This window comes from Podarcis erhardii, assembly GCF_964252035.2.
Source record: "Podarcis erhardii genome assembly, chromosome: 6".
Lineage (NCBI taxonomy): Eukaryota > Metazoa > Chordata > Lepidosauria > Squamata > Lacertidae > Podarcis > Podarcis erhardii.
Window position 1 is genome coordinate 83772392 of NC_138510.1, and position 19756 is coordinate 83792147.

Consider the following 19756-nt stretch of genomic DNA (forward strand, 5'->3'; position numbering starts at 1 on the left):
GGTGCTGTGGTCTAAACCACTGAGCCTTGGGCTTGCCAATCAATAGGTTGGTGGTTCGAATCCCCATGGTGGGGTGAGCTCCCATTGCTCGGTTCCAGCTCCTGCCAACCTAGCAGTTCGAAAGCACGCCAAAAAGTACAAGTAGACCTGTATACCTGAAGGAGCATCTCCACCCCCATCATTCAGCCCGGACACTGAGATCCAGTGCCGAGGGCCTTCTGGCGGTTCCCTCATTGCGAGAAGTGAGGTTACAGGGAGCCAGACAGAGGGCCTTTTCAGTAGTGGCACCCACCCTGTGGAACACCCTCCCTTCAGATGTGAAGGAAATAAGCAGCTATCCTATCTTTAAAAGGCATCTGAAGGCAGCCCTGTTTAGGGAAGTTTTTAATATTTAATGCTGTATTGTTTTTAACAATCAATTGGGAGCCACCCAGAGTGGCTGGGGAAACTCAGCCAGATGGTCGGGGTATAAATAAGAAATTATTATTATTATTATTATTATTATTATTATTATTATTATTATTATTTGTCAGGGACTCAAGAGTGGGAGCACAGGGAAGGGAGGAGATGGAGAGCGAGGGGGAGCAATCCGAGGGCAGCGTAGGAGAAGATGACAGTAGCCCGAGAGATTCCATGAGCCTCTCCAACGAATCGGAAGATTCACAGAAGGGGGCGCCGGTGGCCAGGGCAAGGGGGCCCCCAAGGGGGACACTCCAGAAACACAGCGAATCAGAAGATTCCCAGAGGGAGGCGCCGATGGCCAGGGCAAGGGGGGTCCCAGGGGGGACGCGCCAGAAGCAAGGGGCCAGTGGGGACTCCCAGAGCAGCGGCTGGAGATCAGGACCAGCTTCCCCACCAGAGCGCAGTGGGGGGGAAGAATCCCAGGTATCAGGGACAGCGTCTCCTCCAGGAGGGAGAGAAGATGAGTTAGGGTTGACCACGCCTCCATCGGAGAGCGAGGGAACAGTCAAGAGGAAGGTTGCCGGCTGGGCGCGCGCGCCAAGTTCAAATGTACAGGCGAGCGGCACAGCAGGTAGCCCGGATAGGGAACCAGGTCCTAAAGCCCACCGGAGGGAGGGGCAAGAATCAGGGGAGTCAGCGTCAGAAGAGTCCAGAAAGGGTGAAACCCCAGCGGGCAGGAGGGCCCAGAGGAGGAAGGAGCTAAGGAAGAGGTGGAGCAAGGCTAGAGTCTTAAACTGGTGTGGAAGGGGAGGAGATTCAGACGGAGCTTCGCCGGTCTAGGGTTTAAGACGTAGAGCTACGCGCTGCGGCTTTGAAATGGAAACTGAACTTCAATAAAGACTTTTGTACATAACGACAGCCTGGCGTTGGTCCTCTGTGAGCTGGGACCTAGGGGCAGCTCTGACATCATCATCATCATCATTATTATTATTATTATTATTATTATTATTATTGTAGATTAATAGGTACCGCTCCGGCGGGAAGGTAAATGGCGTTTCCGTGTGCTGCTCTGGTATCGGTGTTCCGTTGCGCCAGAAGTGGCTTAGTCATGCTAGCCACATGACCCGGAAAAACTCTCTGTGCAGCAGACAAATGCTAGCTCCCTCAGCCTGTAAAGTGAGATGAGCACCGCAACCCCAGAGTCATTTGCGACTGGATTTAACTGTCAGGGGTCCCTTTATCTTTTAACATGAGCTCTGAGCTTATGAGCCTTGACTGAGGTTAGTCTACCTTAGGAGGTAGACTAGTCTGAGATTTCCCATCAATGCCTTGTGTGGTTCTCATGTACATATGCTGAAGGAAGAGAGTGGAAAGGTTTTGGTATGCCCTATACTCTCTGTAGATATCTTTCCACACATGGCAGCTAAATCTAAAATATTTATAATATTAAATATACTTATTGAGGAGCAAGTGGGCAATTAACTTAAAAAGTAGTTCAGCTGCCTGAATTAGTTCAATAACTGAGGAGGAAACATTGGGAGATGACATCTATTTCACATAACTAGTGAAACTGAATTTCCCATGCCACTCGGAGAACTTCCTGACATTTACTAGTTCTGTAACTTGGAGATCTAACGAAAACCATTCTAGGATTCTTCTCGGATCCCTTCTAAAATGGCTAAGTAACCACTGGAATATTTATTGGGATGCAAGTTTCTGTGTACCAGAGCATAGGTCATCTAATGCATAAAGTGATCCATAGTTAAAAGTAGAAGTCGGCAAATGTGTTCCCTTTTTTACTCTTCAATATATGGCAACCTAGAACTGAATAAATCAACTGCTAAAAATAATAGTAATAGTCAACTCTCTCCTTTTAAAAACAAACAAACAGTAAGCTTCCTATAAGCTCCAACATTCATCTCCCCTTCCTTGCCCAACTCTTCATGTTTTACCATTAAAACTTAATTCATTTCCCATCAATTAGAGAAGATGAGAAATAAGTTAAACATTGTTGCCAGTTTGCTAAAATCCATTTAAAAGCCTGAGGCATTTAGTCCTCAGTCTGTTGACTCCACTGTTTGTGTAGTTGTTTTCTAAAAGGCTTTTATGCAAAATAATCGTAACATAAAGATCAAAATGACTCACACCCAAATATTTTAAGCAGCCTTATGCAAATATTTCATATTTCAATATGCACATAATTTAAGTTTGTGTTTAAAACATGAGTGAGACACAAGAAGTGGAATACATTTACCTAATTCATCCTTTCCAAAACAATATGTAAACTGAAACGTGACCATCCTTCAAAATTCACACTTTGGTGAATTTTGCAATGCAGTTCTCCTGCCAAACAATGTGTACAAAAATGAACGTTGCTGAGGTAAAGTTTGAATATGAATGCATATGTTAGTGAAAATAATGTTCCAAAATGCACTGCATATGGGAAAATAACAATATTACAGAAAATATGGTTTGCAAAGATGTGTATATTAGGCAAACTTGCATACAAAATTGTTGGCTTTGTTTATTACGTGGTTACTTTAGACTTCCTTCAAACTGTCAAAAAGGCACCAACCTTTGTAACTTGAAATTCTACATAAATGTAATCAACAAATTTGTTGAAACAAGGAGAGACGCTTGCCTTTTTTGGTTAAGCTAGCCAAACATGGTTCCCAACTGTAAATGTTGGAACTCCTTTGGGCCTGTCTCAGAGGGGGGCATTAATGGTGGGAAAGGCTTGGTAGAGGGTAGCCCCACTAACAGTTACAGCTCACCATGTGAATCCCTTGGATTGTTCCATCCATTGGTCATCAGTTTGGCACTTGTTGGGAGACAAGAAGACATTCTGGAGTGCACAGAAAACGTCTCAGTGAAAAGTCAACCTGTAGTACAGGGTCTCCCAAAGTTGGGTCTCCAGCTGTTTTTGGACTTAATCCCATAATGCCTGCCTCCTGGTCCTGCTAGCTATGAATTATGGGAGTTGTAGTCCAGAACATCTGGAGACCCAACTTTGGGAAACCCTGCTATAGTAGAACATAAAATTTTCATTCTAGGTCAGACTAATCTCCCAAGCTCACTCAGCATCATTTGTAGGATCCACAGGGAAGTTCACAAGCAGACTTTGAGGGTAATATCCATTTTCTACCGAAACTCCTTATCTGGTAACCAGTGGCACAGAGTCTTCAAAGCTGCAGCTGGAGCTGAACAGATCTTAGAAGTCCTACAGCTAGGCTCTCTTCTGTAAGAGAACACACACAAACTTGAATCTCCTGCGGTCTTTCCACTTTCAGAGGCTTCTGCTGTGAAATATGTAGGAGGGCAGAACGATCTGGTTCCAAATAATTAAAGCTGCTGTGGGGGCTTTCACGGTGCCAAGGAGTAAATTGTATCTCTATCTCCGTGCAACTTGGATGATCAATTAAAAATGCATGAGAGTGATTACTGCCGCAATTCAAAAAGTATCTGTTTGCCACAAATCTCGGTGGACAAGGCCAGAGTTAACATCCAGAGCCATGTTTCATTATTCATAAAGCAGATGTAAACTTGAATGCTAGTCAATTGACATGTTAGTGCTGTGATAACATTTGCAATTCTGTAATTATGGGCAACCTGGTTTTTTTAAAAAAAACAACAACTGTGGGAGTTTTTGGATGGGTTTTTTGTTCATTCCTTCTAACAGGGAAATATTAACATTTACTTTACCACAATGGAGGATTAGAGGATGTTGATCTTGGATGAGGAAGAGCTGAATTTACATCAGCTCTCAGCCAGTGCCTCAGGGAGTGATCTTAGATAAGATGGCTTTATCTCAGCCTCCTCTCATGCAAATCTATCTCAAAGGGTGGTTGGGACAAATTATGAGATAAGAACAGCACACCAAGACGGAAAACAATGGGCATTTGTACTGACTGACAACAAAGACTCATAAGAAAAGTCATTGGTACACAGCCCTACAGGGGGAAGGAATTGCCACATATATGATTAAGCTGCTATTAGCTTGGCAGAGATTTGTTGAGAAAGATAAGAGCTCCAGCTGCTATGTTGTGTGGATGCCATTTTCTCTCAGCTTTGTAGTGGAGCGGGAGGCTCAGTTCGGGACACGGGTGGCACTGTGGTGTAGATAAATAGGTACTGCTCCAGCGGGAAGGTAAACGACATTTCCATGCACTGCTCTGGTTTCGCCAGAAGCAGCTTAGTCATGCTGGCCACATGACCCAGAAAAACTGTCTGCAGACAAACGTTGGCTCCCTCGGCCAGTAAAGCGAGATGAGCACCGCAACCCCATAGTCGTTTGCAACTGGACTTGACTGTCAAGGGTCCTTTACCTTTATCTTTTAGGAGGCTCAGTTGCTTTCTTGGACAGCAGGAGCAATGGTGTTCTGCGATGGCTTAGTACTTGCAAGTTTTGTCAGCTTGAGGTGTTAGAGGACTGGTCCGACCTTGTATATGATTCTTACGTTGGGTAACCCAATGTCACCTAGTTGGCTCCATGGAAGATCAGAGGCATGCAAACCCAGTTCTCTCCAGCCTAAGTCCAACATATTAACCAGTGCACCAACCTTTGCCAGCTCCCTATTTTCCAACTGTTAGCCGATCCTGATAAACTGAACGCTCCCATGGTGCCTAGCTATGGGAGCTGTTGCAATGAACTCCTCCAGTCCAAAACTAATGGCAATACTGCTGTTCTCTTTATATGATGAAAAGTATTAGGTGGTCTTTTAGGTTGGAGTCCCATAACACCTTATTTATTTAAACACATTTATTGTGGCATAAGCTTTTGTGGACAGTAATATCTGTCATCAGTTGCATGACATGTTATGCCTAGTTGCCAGGTGTATATGGATTGTGGGGGTGGAGAAAAACAGACAAACATCATGAAGTGCAAAAGAGAAGAAAAAGACACAGGACAGCTCAGCGGAAGTTTAAATGTTAAATGTTTAATGCACAAAGTATAGTGACTATCCCAGTATTATGACATAGTTTTGTGCTGTCCTTTCAATTTAACATTTCTTTGTAGGAGAATTGAACTTTTAGGTAATACAACAGGAGGTATTTATTGGCCAATTTGTATAATGGGAAGAGATTAGTCTCTCAAATAAATGCTCTTGCCAGTTGAGGAGCTAAAGTGATGGGAACTCTCAAAAGAAAAAGTTGTCCCCATACTGTTGAGACTAAGATTTTCATCTTGAAAGTTTAGTGAGTGTGTAAAGTAGTATACTAGCGATGACAGAACCTGTACATGTGTGTGTGTGTGTGCGTGTGTGTGTAGGCACTCCTGTGTATGCAGATGCAAGGACAATCTCTCAAAAAATGGAGGGTCAGAAGGAAGTAAAATCCATTTGAGAGCTGGCACTACAGTTCTCCAAGTAGTGTTTTAATGAATGAATCCGCAGCAGCATTTGGCAGAATGCTTCCTGTGGGAAGCCCCAGTGTGCCATTCACTTAATGTTTGGAAGTGTTTACTTATTCTTTTCTCTCCCTCTCTCTCTCATCTTTTTCTCCCACCCACCCCTCTTCCCCATTTGAACAGAAAGAACGAGAGAAGGGCTCCAATCTGGCATTCATGTTTCGGTTGCCCTTTGCTGCTGGTAGAGTTTTTAGTATCAGCATGTTGGACACCCTGCTGTATCAGGTATTGTGAAGGACAGAATTTATTCCTTTTTTGAATTCATACTAGCATCCCAACCCCATACTAACATCATAACTCAGTGGTCTGCCCCAACATTGGGATCTGTGACATTGTGCCAGAATGCTAATGCCGTTTCAAAATGTCACACTGTTCACCCTGAGAAAGCAAAGAGACAACAATAACAAGCAGTTTATTGCATGCTGCAAAACATAGAAGAAAAGCTGATACTTCTGGGATGGGATTGATGCTGAGCTGAGAACAGCTAGCTAGCTGCCCATCTCAAAAGTTCTTACGCCACTACAGACCTGGCTGCATTCATACAGTCCATCACATACTAATAATTGTATGTTGTTCAGTAGATCATCATACACAATACTTTGCAGAGTTTATGCTAAGTGCTAGCCATTATCTAAAAAACCTTGATATCCGGGGTGGGGTGGGGGGGGGTGGGGTTGGAGATGTGATGGAACCTAGGATTGCATACTTTGCTATTATCCCCATTCTTTGAGGGAGCATGGCAAACAATTCAAAAGGTTGCTATGGACAAAGAAAAATGTGTTTCTGCAAACACAGTAGTTGTATAAAGCTCTCTCAAAAAAAGTGCGTCATTAATTGTGAAGCTTTTCTTCCCTCCACAAAGTAAATACCCACTACAAAAAAAAAAAAAAAGCAATATATGTGTTTAGCTATTCTGTTTAGGAATGTTGATTACAGTGGTACCTCTGGTTAAGAACTTAATTTGTTCTGGAGGTTCGTTCTTAACCTGAAACCATTCTTAACCTGAGGTACCACTTTAGCTAATGGGGCCTCCTGCTGTGCTGCCGCACAATTTCTGTTCTCATCCTGAAGCAAAGTTCTTAACCCGAGGTACTATTTCTGTAACCTTAAGTGTTTGTAACCCAAAGCGTTTGTAACCCAAGGTACTACTGTACTCTGATATATACTAAAGTACTTTTCTTTTTAAAACTTGCAGTCCTTTGTTAAAGATTACATGATATCTATCACAAGACTTCTGCTGGGCTTAGATACTACACCAGGATCTGGCTTTCTTTGTTCTGTAAGTATTTTTATTTAATCCCATATAATTAAGTTTGTTGAGACTTCGGTTGTTTCTTCATTTGTTTTTCATATTGCATTTTCTCCCTAAGAGTAGCTGTCTGATTGCTTTTGGTACAGAAAACCATATTAACAAAAATAGGTGCAAGGCATTCATTTTTGCTTAACGGCAAAGCAGCAAATTGGACTTCCTCTCCTTCTCCCTGTGTGCTCTTCCAAATCTGTTCTCTGAAGCAGATATTGATTTCAGGGGGTGGAGGGGACAAAGAAAGGATCCACATTGCACAGATAGAAGTCCTTTCCACTAACGGGATGACTTCATTGGATACAATCTCAAATGCTTTATGAGGCAAAGGGGATTTGCGCGTCGAGGTCCCCAAGACATCCCCAAAGAAAAACACAATTGACACTTAATTTTTGTTTAAGGTTTTTGGCATAATTTTGGCCACAACTTTATTCAAATTACAGCAATGTGAGTGGTTGCTTAGGCATTGGTAGCACTAACTGACCCCACACAGGGACAGCTCTGACATTCGCACCCCCCACGAAGTCAGCAAGGGTAAGTCACCTGGGGAGAGAGATGGGACTGGGAACCATGCCTCACCTGTCCCCAGAATGCTCCCAGGGGCTTGCGTGGCCCTAGCCCCTTGCCAGGGGGTTTCAGACAAAAGCATGGGGAGCCCCTGGGTTCCTTTAACAGAAAACCCTTGAAGCAGCAGTAGCATTTTGGAGGGGCAGGCACAGCCAAATCCATACCCCTCCACCAACCAATTCCTAGACCAATGCCTAACCGCAACCTTATAAGTTGTGACGATTTGCTACGCAGTAGGCAAAAACCAAATGGCACACACTAATCAGCCAAATGGACAAAATTCCTACCGGTCCCCTGCCCCAAAGCAGACGACCCCATGACAGGCATAGCAAGGTCAAGCAAACAGCCTAACATTAGGGAAGGGAGGGTGGGTGATCTGAAGTAAGCAGCGAAAAGAGGAAGTTCGTCGCTGTGAGCATTGTATTTAACAAATAGGGCTGTCAATCCACAAATGGCAACATCTAGATTTCCCCAGTAACAGCCCGCCCCTGCTTAAAGGATGGCCAAACCATTTGCCTAGCAACAGTGAGGTGTCTTGTCAGCCCCAACCGCAACTCGTGCTCTCCATGAGGGAGAACACGCTTTATAGAAACTGACCCCATAAATGAAAAATTGATCCAGCAATTATTTTTATTAATATTCTCCAGATGGTGCAAAGTTATATACAGTTCTGAATTGATTTGTCTACAGAGTCTAAAGAGATAGTGTAGCCTAATATGTATGGTGACCAACTGGGATAAGTCGTTTGTATGCTGCAACAATTGTGTTAATATATCATTTGAGTAAATAAAACGTCTCCAAACAGTCAGGCTCTTTTTGTTGCTGCTGTTGTCTAGATGAAAATCACAGAAGATGATTTGTGGATCAGAACGTACGCCAGGCTCTACCAGAAGCTTTGTTCTTCTACGGGGGATATTCCTATTGGAATCTATAGAACTGAATCGCAGAAACTTGCAACGTCTGAGGTATGGATGGGTTACAGACAAGTTCTGATCAGGAATGTTTCAGAAACATTACTTAAGTAATTTGCAATGAACAGTGACAGAGTGGTTTCACTTAACTATGTTTTGCTCACCTTTCTTTCATCTCTGATTCACACTTTCTGCTAGAGTTTCAAAACAGCAGTGCTGTTTTGAATCTATAAATGTAAAATGTGAGAGGGCATCACACATCTTCAAACATTTTGAAACCTGCACTTCATATAATTCAAACAAATTCAGTTTGCTGTTGCTCCTGACCCCTGTTCACTATTTGTTTAGAGAATTTAGTTCTAAAGCTGGCCCAATATCCCACACATGTATTGTAGTAGTTAAGTTCCCAGTGATCATTTGGGGAGAACAGCAGATTGGAGGTGAGAAACTAGCTATTTTTTATTTTATTATTGCCACTGCATTGTGTCATCATCCAAAGACACACCATACATTTGTTATGCCATTGGTTGTGCTTCTTCAACTTCTCCATTGCAAGTTTAAAACTCTTTCACATGTGTCACTGCAACCTGAATCAAAGAACTGTCAAAATGCAAGGGGTACGAAGTTCGTTGTAATAAAACCTAGATACAGACCTACATTACAAGAATCATGAGAACTGCTTCTGGCAAGATCTCCGAAAGACCAATACATATGTTTATGTTTGCCCACCAAAGTGTGTGCCAAGGAAGGATGCAAATTCTGACATAAAGTTACTATAAAACCAGCCCTGATACTTGGAAACAATTTGCTTGATTGCAGATCTTCAGCTTTATTTCATTCTAGGGATATGTGAAATTCTCCTGGCCAATTTAGTGAAATTCCTCAGATACCGTACCTTTGCCCAAGCTACAACCTTCTGTTTTGCCTCAAATTTAGTTACAGGGAAAATTCAACAACAGCTTTATAGCTTTTAACGAATTCAGCAATCAACACTTACGAGAATTTATTATTCTATAACTGTGTAACCCTGAGGAGTGCGTTAGTAATTTCTGTTGAAATCATAGGCTATTATTTTTGTTGGAATCATACACCTCTTGTAGCTGGAAGAAATCTCAGTATCATTGCTTCAGTTTTGTGTGCTGAATAATAATTTTGGCCTGGTTCAAACAGAAGGTAAGGTAGTGGAACTATGTAAGAAGAATTAGATCTTATTTGCCTGGAGCACTATCTTATTAGTTGGTAACTTATATTAGTTGTGAATGCTTAAATCTCATTGAGTGGAAAATACTATGGCATTAAAATATGACAGTGCGATATGTGAAAACATGGATCAGGCTCACATTATCCTTATGTATCAGAAACACTTATTTGTATATCAGAATAAAGCTTGACTACCATGGAACTTAATTGAGGAATCTGTTTTCTCAAAACCTTGTGAAAATGTTAAGTAATTCTATACTTCTAAAGCATGAGAAACAGCTTGTAAAGCATAGGTCTATTCATTTAAGTCCATTTTTGTTTAAAAAATTAAGTAGTCCTATAGTACACCTCTGTTTTTGTTATAATTTACAGTAAAATAAATTTGCACAAATTTTCTGGTATGCAATTGGTATGAATGTATTTCCAACAGCATAACATGTGACTCTGCCATTTATTACATTCTTAGTTATATTCACATTCAGTTATGATGGCCATTAGGCCCATCATTACTTAGAATCCACAATTTTTCATAATGCCAATTTGTGGAACAGAAAATGAAAGTTGCGGATATGTAGAGTTTTTTTAGTTTGTTTTTATTTTAAAGAGAGAGAACTTTCTGTGCCTTGAGGAGTCACTAATCAAGTTATAAAACAGGAACACTCCATAAACATTATCTAACACAAAATAATAGGGATTAAATATTTTGTTGCTCGGGCTAGGGGTGGTGTGAGGCTTGTTCCGGAAAGTTTTGCCACAAAAAAAAGCTGGCCCCATTTTGAGCTAGCTGCACCTCTTTCAATCTGGGCCTGACTCAAAATGAAATGCAATTTTCTGTCATGGCTTCCCTGATGTCATTACATTTCTGGGACTTGGTCCAAAGTCGCTTGGCTTAAAATGGAACCATGTGTACATTTTACAGCAAAGGAGACCCCTTGCAGGACATCTGGTGTCAATCTGAGCCCATCCTCAGACAGATGGAGGGAGCAGGTAGGAAAGCAAGGAGTGGCCCATCACTTGGGCTTATCAAGTGTTAATATTGAAGTTTTGACAGAAATGCTTGAAAAGCTCAATTGATTTTGGGAGTGGGCAAGAGTGACTTTGTACATCCCTGACTTGTGCTGGCCAGATGTGTACTGGTGACACCAAACTAGTTTGTTTGCTGCTTTTCTTTAACAGGATAGTCAGATAGCAGGGGAAAACGACAAAGAGAAAGTTAGATGGGAAGATAGCATCTGGAGAGAGAGATACTGTAATAATAATAATAATAATAATAATAATAATAATAATAATAATATTCAAACGTGGTTTCTATTTTGCAGGTTAGGATTAAAGGTGAGTCTCAGCTCTGTAATGGTTGAAGACTAACCATTAATTGACCAATTTCTAATAAATATTTTATTCACTCAATATAACTAAAGTCTTTGTATGAGATCCACAACTCTGGCTTTAGGACTTCATATAATGATATAATGGGCTTTTCTGCGGGGAGGGTTTGTACATTATATATGTACTTGAGTTACATGGAGTGAATACAATGTTTTTATAAATCTATAACTTACCTTACCAAATAGGATGGTCAAGGGCACTTCTCTGCCGTGGGAAACAATTCCTTATGTCAGTCCCACATTCATTTGTTCAAACGATTGCAAATTGAAATTGCAAGAATATTTTACACTACACACATAGCTAGCCATGCATTTATTTGTACAATCCCAATATTGTGATCGCTACAAATTGTCTGTCTGTATTCATTGTTTGGACACTTGTTTGAATGGTGTTCTGTTTTCTTTCCCCTTCGCCTGACCCCCCCTCACTTTGTATCAGTCTCGAGAAATGGCTTCACAAGTAAGTATTTGTCAAATGTTTCCATATGCCCAGTCTTGGCCTAGACCAGGAACAGCTTACCCTGGGGGGGGGGGGGGCTAATCTCCACATCCAAGACCCCACCAATTTTGTCAGCAGTGACAGAAATATATTAGACACAGTACTGTTGTGTGTGAAGCCCAGTGCCCTATTGTGGCATCTCCTTCCAAGTTATCAGATGAGTTATCTGATGAGAGGAGAGGGTTCAATAACACCTCCTCTTCACCTGGTATGTATAGGTCAGCTGAGAAGGTGGACGCCCTGTTTATGTATGTGTGCAAGCATGTGTCATGTGTGTGAGAGTGTGTTTGTGATGTGAGAGTGTGGAACAGCCACTCCCTTTCTGGTGGCCCCCAGAGAGTTGGCCATGGGTGCATGCCAGCCTTGAGCTAAAGAAAGAAAATAGTGAGCTGTTAGATGAAAATCAGAAATCACAGTGAATCGATAGTACTTTTTGTAGCTAGCCAAAGATAATACAAATTGTTTGAGGGTCCAATTTAAAGTGCTGTTTTTGACCTTTAAAGCCTGTGAACCGCCCTGAGACCTGTGGTTATAAAGCAGTATATAAATTTATTATTTTAAAAAATGGCTTAGAGCCACAAAAACTACAGGATCACATTCCCCATATGAAACTTTTCAGATCTGGATATTGCCATCTGAGTCCCGTTTCTGTGAGCTACCTCAGATGTAGGTTCAGAGGGTGATAATGAGAAAACAGACCTTTTTTTGTAGTAGCCTCCATTCCTTGTTTATGGAATGCTCTCCCCAGAGTGGCCTGCCGGGCACCAACTTTGTAATCATTTCAGCACCAGGCAAAGATGTTTTGTTTTTCTGGGCATTTGGACAGTCCCTATGCTACTATGTTAAATTGCTGGGTTCTTTTGTATTCTTTACTTGCAGGGAAATTGCTTTGGGACTTTTTAGTGGAAAGAGATATACAAATTTAATAAACCACCTTAAGGGGATGTGTTAATAGTGCAATCTAGTAATTGCGTATAGTCCTGATTGTGTATAATACAGACCACAGGGCATTCCAAAAAGAGAAATTCTATCTACTGATTTTATAGAATTATGAATGTTGTGTGCATACATTTCATTTATAATATAAGCCAGTCCTCAGAATTATATCACACTCTTAATGTGACCAGGGAACTCTGTCCCATATATCATCAGCTATGGGAAAACAAAAAGCATAGGAATTCATTGAAACCTTATTGCTCTTGTATTATATAGGTTCTCCTATTATGAACACACACCCAATCAGTGATAATAAAATGCCATGCCTGTCATTATATTAATATATCATTGTGAATGTGGAAATTGCGCCAAACTGGCCTATGTTCTTGTACTATTGTAGCTTCCACTCTGTTTTGCCCAGTGCTTACTCATTCTGACCCTCACATGGAATAGTAGATACATGAGCCTAAGGAACATGTGCTCACCACGTTCTTTGATCTCCTGATGCAGCAAAGGCTTAGAGCCAGGGCAGTTGGGCTGTGCCATTTGGTTGTGGACCTTCAGGGGCCCAACGTAAAACTGAATCTGGTTCTGCAACAGGTTCAGGAATCTGAATAGTCTCCCTCTGATGAACAAACTTCTAGCTTGTTCCATTGTTTCCATTGCCATTTCTCAGACTCTGCTTGCTGTGAACCTATTGCACTTCTATGCTGAATGCAGATGTGTTGTTGGAACAGGCAAAAGTAAAAGTGAGGTGCAAACCCAAATGAATGAATATGCCAAAGTATTTGGGCCTGATAGCCTTTAGCCATCACCTTCATGTTCTGCCCTTTATTGTTCTTCTGCATACTCTTTCACCAACACCATGCATTTTGTGCAATACGGCCTTAAGTGATTCCATCCCAACCAAGCTCTTCCTACAGTTGTCTAAAGGTTGGTCCAATGAGTTTCGCCAAAGAAATTCATAGCTTTTCTTTTGCATGATTCATATCATGGGTCTACTGTGGCAAATATTGGCTGTATTGAATAGTGGAACTGGAGGCAGGGAAATGAAAGGGAGGGGAGAGGCGTTGTCCTGAGTTATTTTTTTTTAAAATGATAAATGGGAAAAGCATTTTCAAAAGGATTTAATTTCTTGAATGTTTTGGTGTTGTTGTTTTTAGTCTCAAATTTCCATCAGTGTGGAAGAATGGGAGGACACTAAGGATAATAAAGAACCGTTTAACTGCCGTAGCAACCATCGTAACTCAACATCGAGTGATCAGTCAGACCATCCTTTGCTGCGACGGAAAAGTATGCAGTGGGCTCGGCGGCTGAGCCGAAAAGTGCCAAAGCACTCGGGGAAAACTGCAGAGAAAATCAGTCAGCAGAGAATGAATCTTTACAGAAGGTCAGAAAGGCAGGAACTTGCTGAACTGGTGAAAAACAGAATGAAACATCTGGGACTTTCAACAGCAGGATATGGTAGGACATTCCTCTCTAAAGATAGATGCAACTTTCATTTTATGTAGCAATGCATTGGATGAAAGAAAGTGGCCGCATTCCCTTGCCAAAGGCTCGTCAGTGAACTTTAGAAATAGTGGGATAAGAGGGCAGACCCCCTGATAGATAAATAGCTCTAGAAAACAGGGAATAGGTATGAACGGATAGTTCTTTCAGTGGAGAGAAATAAGGTCCCTTAAAACTATGTATTGGGGCAGGTACTACTTCATTTCTTCATCATTTTTCTGGAATTTGTGATAAGCAAAGAAATGGCCAAGTTTATGGAATATACCAAATTATTCAGGTGAAAACCCAAGCAAAATATGTTTCTTGTGAAGAAAATGAAGATCTGGCGAATATTTCAAATTTGGTAAGGTAAGGGTAAAGGGACCCCTGACCATTAGGTACAGTCGTGACCGACTCTGGGGTTGCGGTGCTCATCTCACTTTATTAGCCAAGGGAGCTGGCGTACAGGTTCCGGGTCATGTGGCCAGCATGACTAAGCCGCTTCTGGCGAACCAGAGCAGTGCACGGAATTGCCGTTTACCTTCCTGCCAGAGCAGTACCTATTTATCTACTTGCACTTTGATGTGCTTTCGAACTGCTAGGTTGGCAGGAGCAGGGACCAAGCAATGGGAGCTCACCCCGTTTTGGGGATTCAAACCGCCGACCATTGGATCGTCAAGTCCTAGGCTCTGTGGTTTAACCCACAGCGCCACCCGCATTGGTAGCCACTTTCAAATCATTGCTAGGTTTCTGTACAGGGTCATCATTTTTCTTTTAAAAAACAAATAAACAATTTTTTTTTACTAAAATGCTTATAAAAGGATCAATGATAATTGGTTAAATATAGCTTTCTCAGTTCATGTAATTATAAGAGCTGGCAGGGACCACAAGAGTAATCTAGTCCAGAGGTTCCAAATTGGTGGTTTGCAGACCCCCCATGTGGTCTGTGGCACTATTCATATAACAAAATCTACCACAGAGATAGAGAAAAATCAAAAGTAGGGGGCCCATGGCCTGGCTTTTGAAAAACAGGAGGTCCACAGTACTTAGCTAATTGGGAAGCACTGATCTAGTTGAACCCCCTGCAATGCAGAAATATTGTGCCCAATGTGGGGCTCAAACCCATGACCCTGAGATTAAGAGTCTTGTGTTCTACCAACTTTCAGAAGCTATCATGCTTTCATAAATAGTATAATAGAGTAATATTCAACCATTTCAGACCAGGACCAACCTTTTGTTCCTCCGTGAAATACAACGTGGGACATACTTTCATTGATGATCAAATATTTTATACAGTAGTACCTCGGGTTAGGGATGTGGGTGACGCTGTGGGTTAAACCACAGAGCCTAGGACTTGCTGATCAGAAGGTCGGCGGTTCAAATCCACGTGACGGGGTGAGCTCCAGTTGCTTGGTCCCTGCCCCTGCCCACCTAGCATTTTGAAAGCACACCAAAGTGCAAGTAGATCAATAGTTACCACTCTGGTGGGAAGGTAAACGGCATTTCCGTGCACTGCTCTGGTTCTCCAGAAGCAGCTTAGTCATGCTGGCCACATGACCCGGAAGCTGTACGCCGGCTCCCTCTGCCAATAAAGCGAGATGAGCACCGCAACCCCAGAGTCGGTCACGACTGGACCTAATGGTCAGGGGTCCCTTTACCTTTACCTTTAACTTTACCTCGGGTTAAGAACTTAATTCGTTCTGGAGGTCCATTCTTAACCTGAAACTGTTCTTAACCTGAGGTACCACTTTAGCTAATGGGGCCTCCCGCTGCTGCTGCTGCTGCGCCGCTGTCGTGCAATTTCTGTTCTCATCCTGAAGCAAAGTTCTTAACCCGAGGTACTATTTTTGGGTTAGCAGAGTCTGTAACCTGAAGCATCTGTAACCCGAGGTACCACTGTATTTCTCTTTCACTTTCTGCTTCCCCTACCACCTCATTTATTCCTTATCTTTTCAATAAAATAAAGTGGCGGTTTTGGTATGTCTGCTTTGACCCATTATAGGTCTAAGTATGACCTTCATGTCTGAGTCATTTGAAGTACAAGCCACACATCCTTTATTATTCTCTCTCCCTCCCTCTCTTTCTCCTATAGATGAAATGAATGATCATCAAAACACTCTTTCTTATATTCTGATCAATCCTTCTCCAGACACACGACTTGAACTGAACGATGTTGTGTAAGTTGAAGTCATAAAACATAAGAATTCACTGAGCTTCTAATTTGCACTTTCATGCAGCAGAGAACATTTGTTTCTAAAGCTTAGCTGGGAATTCTCATTTTTTTTAACATTCTCAGCTTGAAATTGGAGGATTAAGCAGAGTGAAATATTTTGGCATCCATACACTTATCACAACTGCTTCCAGTGTGCATAATCCTGATATTTCAAGCAATAGCACCCAGCGCTGCATTTCATTTATCTTGTCTATTTACTCATGGAACTGTCATGAAGCCAAATTGGAGTGAAGGAAGGAAGCAATGCTTGCTCAACAAACCATCTTGGTTTGTTGAAATAAATTGTGGAAGGTACGCATGATACATAGATCTCAGTTGTGCTGTTACTAGCTATGATAGGGAATCACTGTGAATTCAGTTGGGAGTTTTCTTGTTAAATCTAATGGCAACTGTATGTCTATATTTTTGTAGATATTTGATCCGCCCAGATCCATTGTCATATGTTCCAAACACTTCATCCAGCCGGAAAAACAGTTTCTGCAACGCCGTTGCACAGGACACCAGGGAAGAAACAAAGCTTTGACGCTTCACACAGATCATTGATGAAAAGACGTTTTTTATACAAATAGCTGTTTTGAAATTTAGTGAAAATAAGATGATGGATTTATTATATCCAAGCCTTTAGGCATAATGGTCAGCTAACACACACCGGGCAACTACTTTACCGTAACCACAGGATTAGGAAAAGCTGGGTCTGGTTTCAAAAAAAAACTAATCTGTCTTGGAGATAAAAATAACAAAGAGAGACTAAAATCAAACAAGTGTGCCCAGAGTGTTGCTCAGTGAAAGGAGGATTTTAATGGGGAATCTAAATGGATTATTTTTTCAAAGAGATATTAGAAATTAATATATTCTTTTCTTATCCTGGTTTTCGTCAGCCGCTGTGGGGAAGTGGCTCAGTTCTTAACCATGCTGTGTACAGCATTCGTTGTTATTTCTTTGTCCCACAACCATAAACTTCTGGTTGTTGCAGTTAAATTAAAAATCAAAGAAGTTTCAGGCAAGTCCTAACATCTTAAAACTGGAATTCAAAGCGAATGTTCTGAAAATTCACTGCTTGGTGACAATAACCCAGTATGCATTTCCGCTGTCTTTAAGTTCGTCGCGTTTCATATCTCTCCTATAGCCTTTTTCAACCAATTTAAATTCCTGGCTAATTGAAAACATTGTTTGTTTAGATTTGTAGCCCTCAGCATTTAAAGACTCAGGGCAAATGTAGCATCACAAATAAAAATGCAGCAATCAATCTCTGTACTAGAGACTCACAGTCTAAAGGAGAGTGGTGTGGCTAACAGCTCAGCATTGTTCCCTAAGTTTGGAACCCAGCAACCTGGTAACCACAGTCGTGCTTGCTCTCAATGTATGAAAATGCAGAAGTTCAGAAGATTTTATCAGACTCAGGCAGAAAATTAAGCTATTTTGTACACTGGATTTGGGGGGAGGGTTTTTGTGAAGCGTCCGTCATGAAGAGGGACGTGCAGAATGCTTGGGGGTACCTGCTACTATAGCACTGCTGAAGTTAAATTAAATGGCTTGTTCAGTTCCTTGGTCACCATTTAAGGACAGGATCTTGTGCATTGTTTGAAAAAGCAAGATGTATGGAAGGTACGATGGCCTATGAAATGTTCAGACAACAGGTAGCTCAAGGTCCACAGGCTTGTTATCTTTCTACAAAAACGTTTCTGCTAGACAGTTTAGCACCATGCTGCTACTGTATGGAGAAGGATTTGTCCACAAGACAGTCATTCTGTAAGAAAACGAGAGAACAGTTTTTTCACTGGAGAAGGAGCTTTGAAAGCCAGAAGAGACCTACAGCTTTTGGGGGTGGGTGGGTTGTTTTTAGTTTTTACAGATTTTCAGTTGCCTGCCCCTAGTCTAAGCCAGTAGTTAGACTATAATTTTGCTGGAGTCATGTTCTGCAGCATAGTTAATCTAATAATTCATCCAGCCCTAATCCTATCTAAGGCAGGCCAAAAACCAGTTGGTTAACTTTGATGTTGTTCTTGACTGAGATTTATCCACACCTATGGCCTGATTCATTCATTATTGCTACTGTATGGGAGCTGCTTCTGTGTCATGCCAGTTAATGTTTTTTGGTTTGGACAGCTTCAGATGCACATGTTGAAGGAACATGAGAATTGTGAGGTTGTGTCAGTTCCTCATATTTTTTCAGTTTTAAATTTAGTTCTCCATGTTTGTGATTATTTATTATTTTAAAAGTGCCACCATGAAAATTCATCAGCGTTTTGATGCAAATTTCTCCTAATATACACAGGTTTGTATGCAACTTTGCCTGTTATATAATTTTTTGCAAAGCAATTTCCCCAGATAAACTGCATTTTGTATGTTATTTTCACTAATATATGCATTTTTAGGCATACTCTAGTATATGCATTTTTGTACACGTTACTTGGATGGAGAAACTGCGTAGCAAAATTTGGGGAGGTATGAATTCAAAGGATGACTGTGTGTCAGCTTGTATACTGTTTCAGAAAATGCAAATTAGGCAGATTCATCCTTAAATGCAAGCTGAAATGAATTTCTTCCCCATCCCTAAGTATAGGTAGGGATGTTTATATATTTTTTACTAAAATAACAGGAGTACATACATATTACTACACAAAGAACTGTTGGGACATGACAAATAGAGTAGGTTAGGGACAACGTCGCCTGTTGTTTGAAGTCCTTATTAGTGTTTCATGTATAGGTTATGTTTTCTATATTGTTTGAAAGAGCTGTTATAAGTTTGTGTGTACAAATCAAATGACGCCAAAACTGCTCAACAAAACTATCCATGCATGTGACGGTAGCCTACTGCATACGCCAGCATTTTAAATGGTTGTAATATTTGTTGTAGGGAACCAGCTATTGTCCCAGCCATATGCACTAACCGTTTCTTTATTTCTCTTTCTTCCATGTGTCAACTATGTGAATTAATAAAAGCCATTTTCTTATGCAGTGTCACAGTGGTAGCAACTTCTCTCACAACTCCCCCCTGTGTAACTATGCTATCTGATGCTCAAGTGCCCATTTCCATGTGCCCATTTCCAAGTGCCCATTCCATACAGCATGTTGCAGGGTGGAGGTCTGTGTCATGTTTTTCCAATTGTTCCATCTGTGCAAAAACTCCAGCTTGCCAGATGGAACAATACCCTCTCCATCTTCTCCTGACACCCTGAGCAAATTTCATAGGGTATGGGAAAAGAGGAAGGGGATGGTGGAAGACCTGTTGTACAAGTGGAAGTTCTCGTACAGGGCTTTCACCTTCCACTGACTGAGCTAGTTAGGTGAATGCTGCTCAGAATATTTCCCCTCCTACTTGCTTCTTGGGTGTGTGATTTGTACAGGCTGACAACAACTCATTGAAAAATCAGAGGCCCTCATGTGGCAATTAGATATTGTTGTTATTGCTGTTTTTAAAAAAT

The 19756-nt window shown here is 41.4% G+C and overlaps 1 protein-coding gene across 5 annotated transcripts in view; it reads left to right on the forward strand.

Annotated features, from left to right (window-relative positions):
* The window catches only part of KCNT2 (potassium sodium-activated channel subfamily T member 2), a 229665-nt gene extending 210380 nt beyond the window's left edge, over nt 1-19285 (forward strand). For 3 of the 5 annotated variants that reach the window (XM_081865759.1, XM_081865761.1, XM_081865762.1), the window contains 6 exons: nt 5933-6034; nt 7005-7088; nt 8516-8644; nt 13774-14074; nt 16191-16275; nt 16743-19285. In XM_081865759.1, the coding sequence (XP_081721885.1) occupies nt 5933-6034; nt 7005-7088; nt 8516-8644; nt 13774-14074; nt 16191-16275; nt 16743-16854 (813 nt within the window). In that variant the 3' untranslated portion in view covers nt 16855-19285. Of the gene's footprint in view, nt 1-5932; nt 6035-7004; nt 7089-8515; nt 8645-11614; nt 11636-13773; nt 14075-16190; nt 16276-16742 lie in introns of all 5 variants that reach the window. The other 2 variants (XM_081865758.1, XM_081865760.1) reach the window with 1 other exon arrangement.
* The last annotated feature ends 471 nt before the right edge of the window (nt 19286-19756 follow it).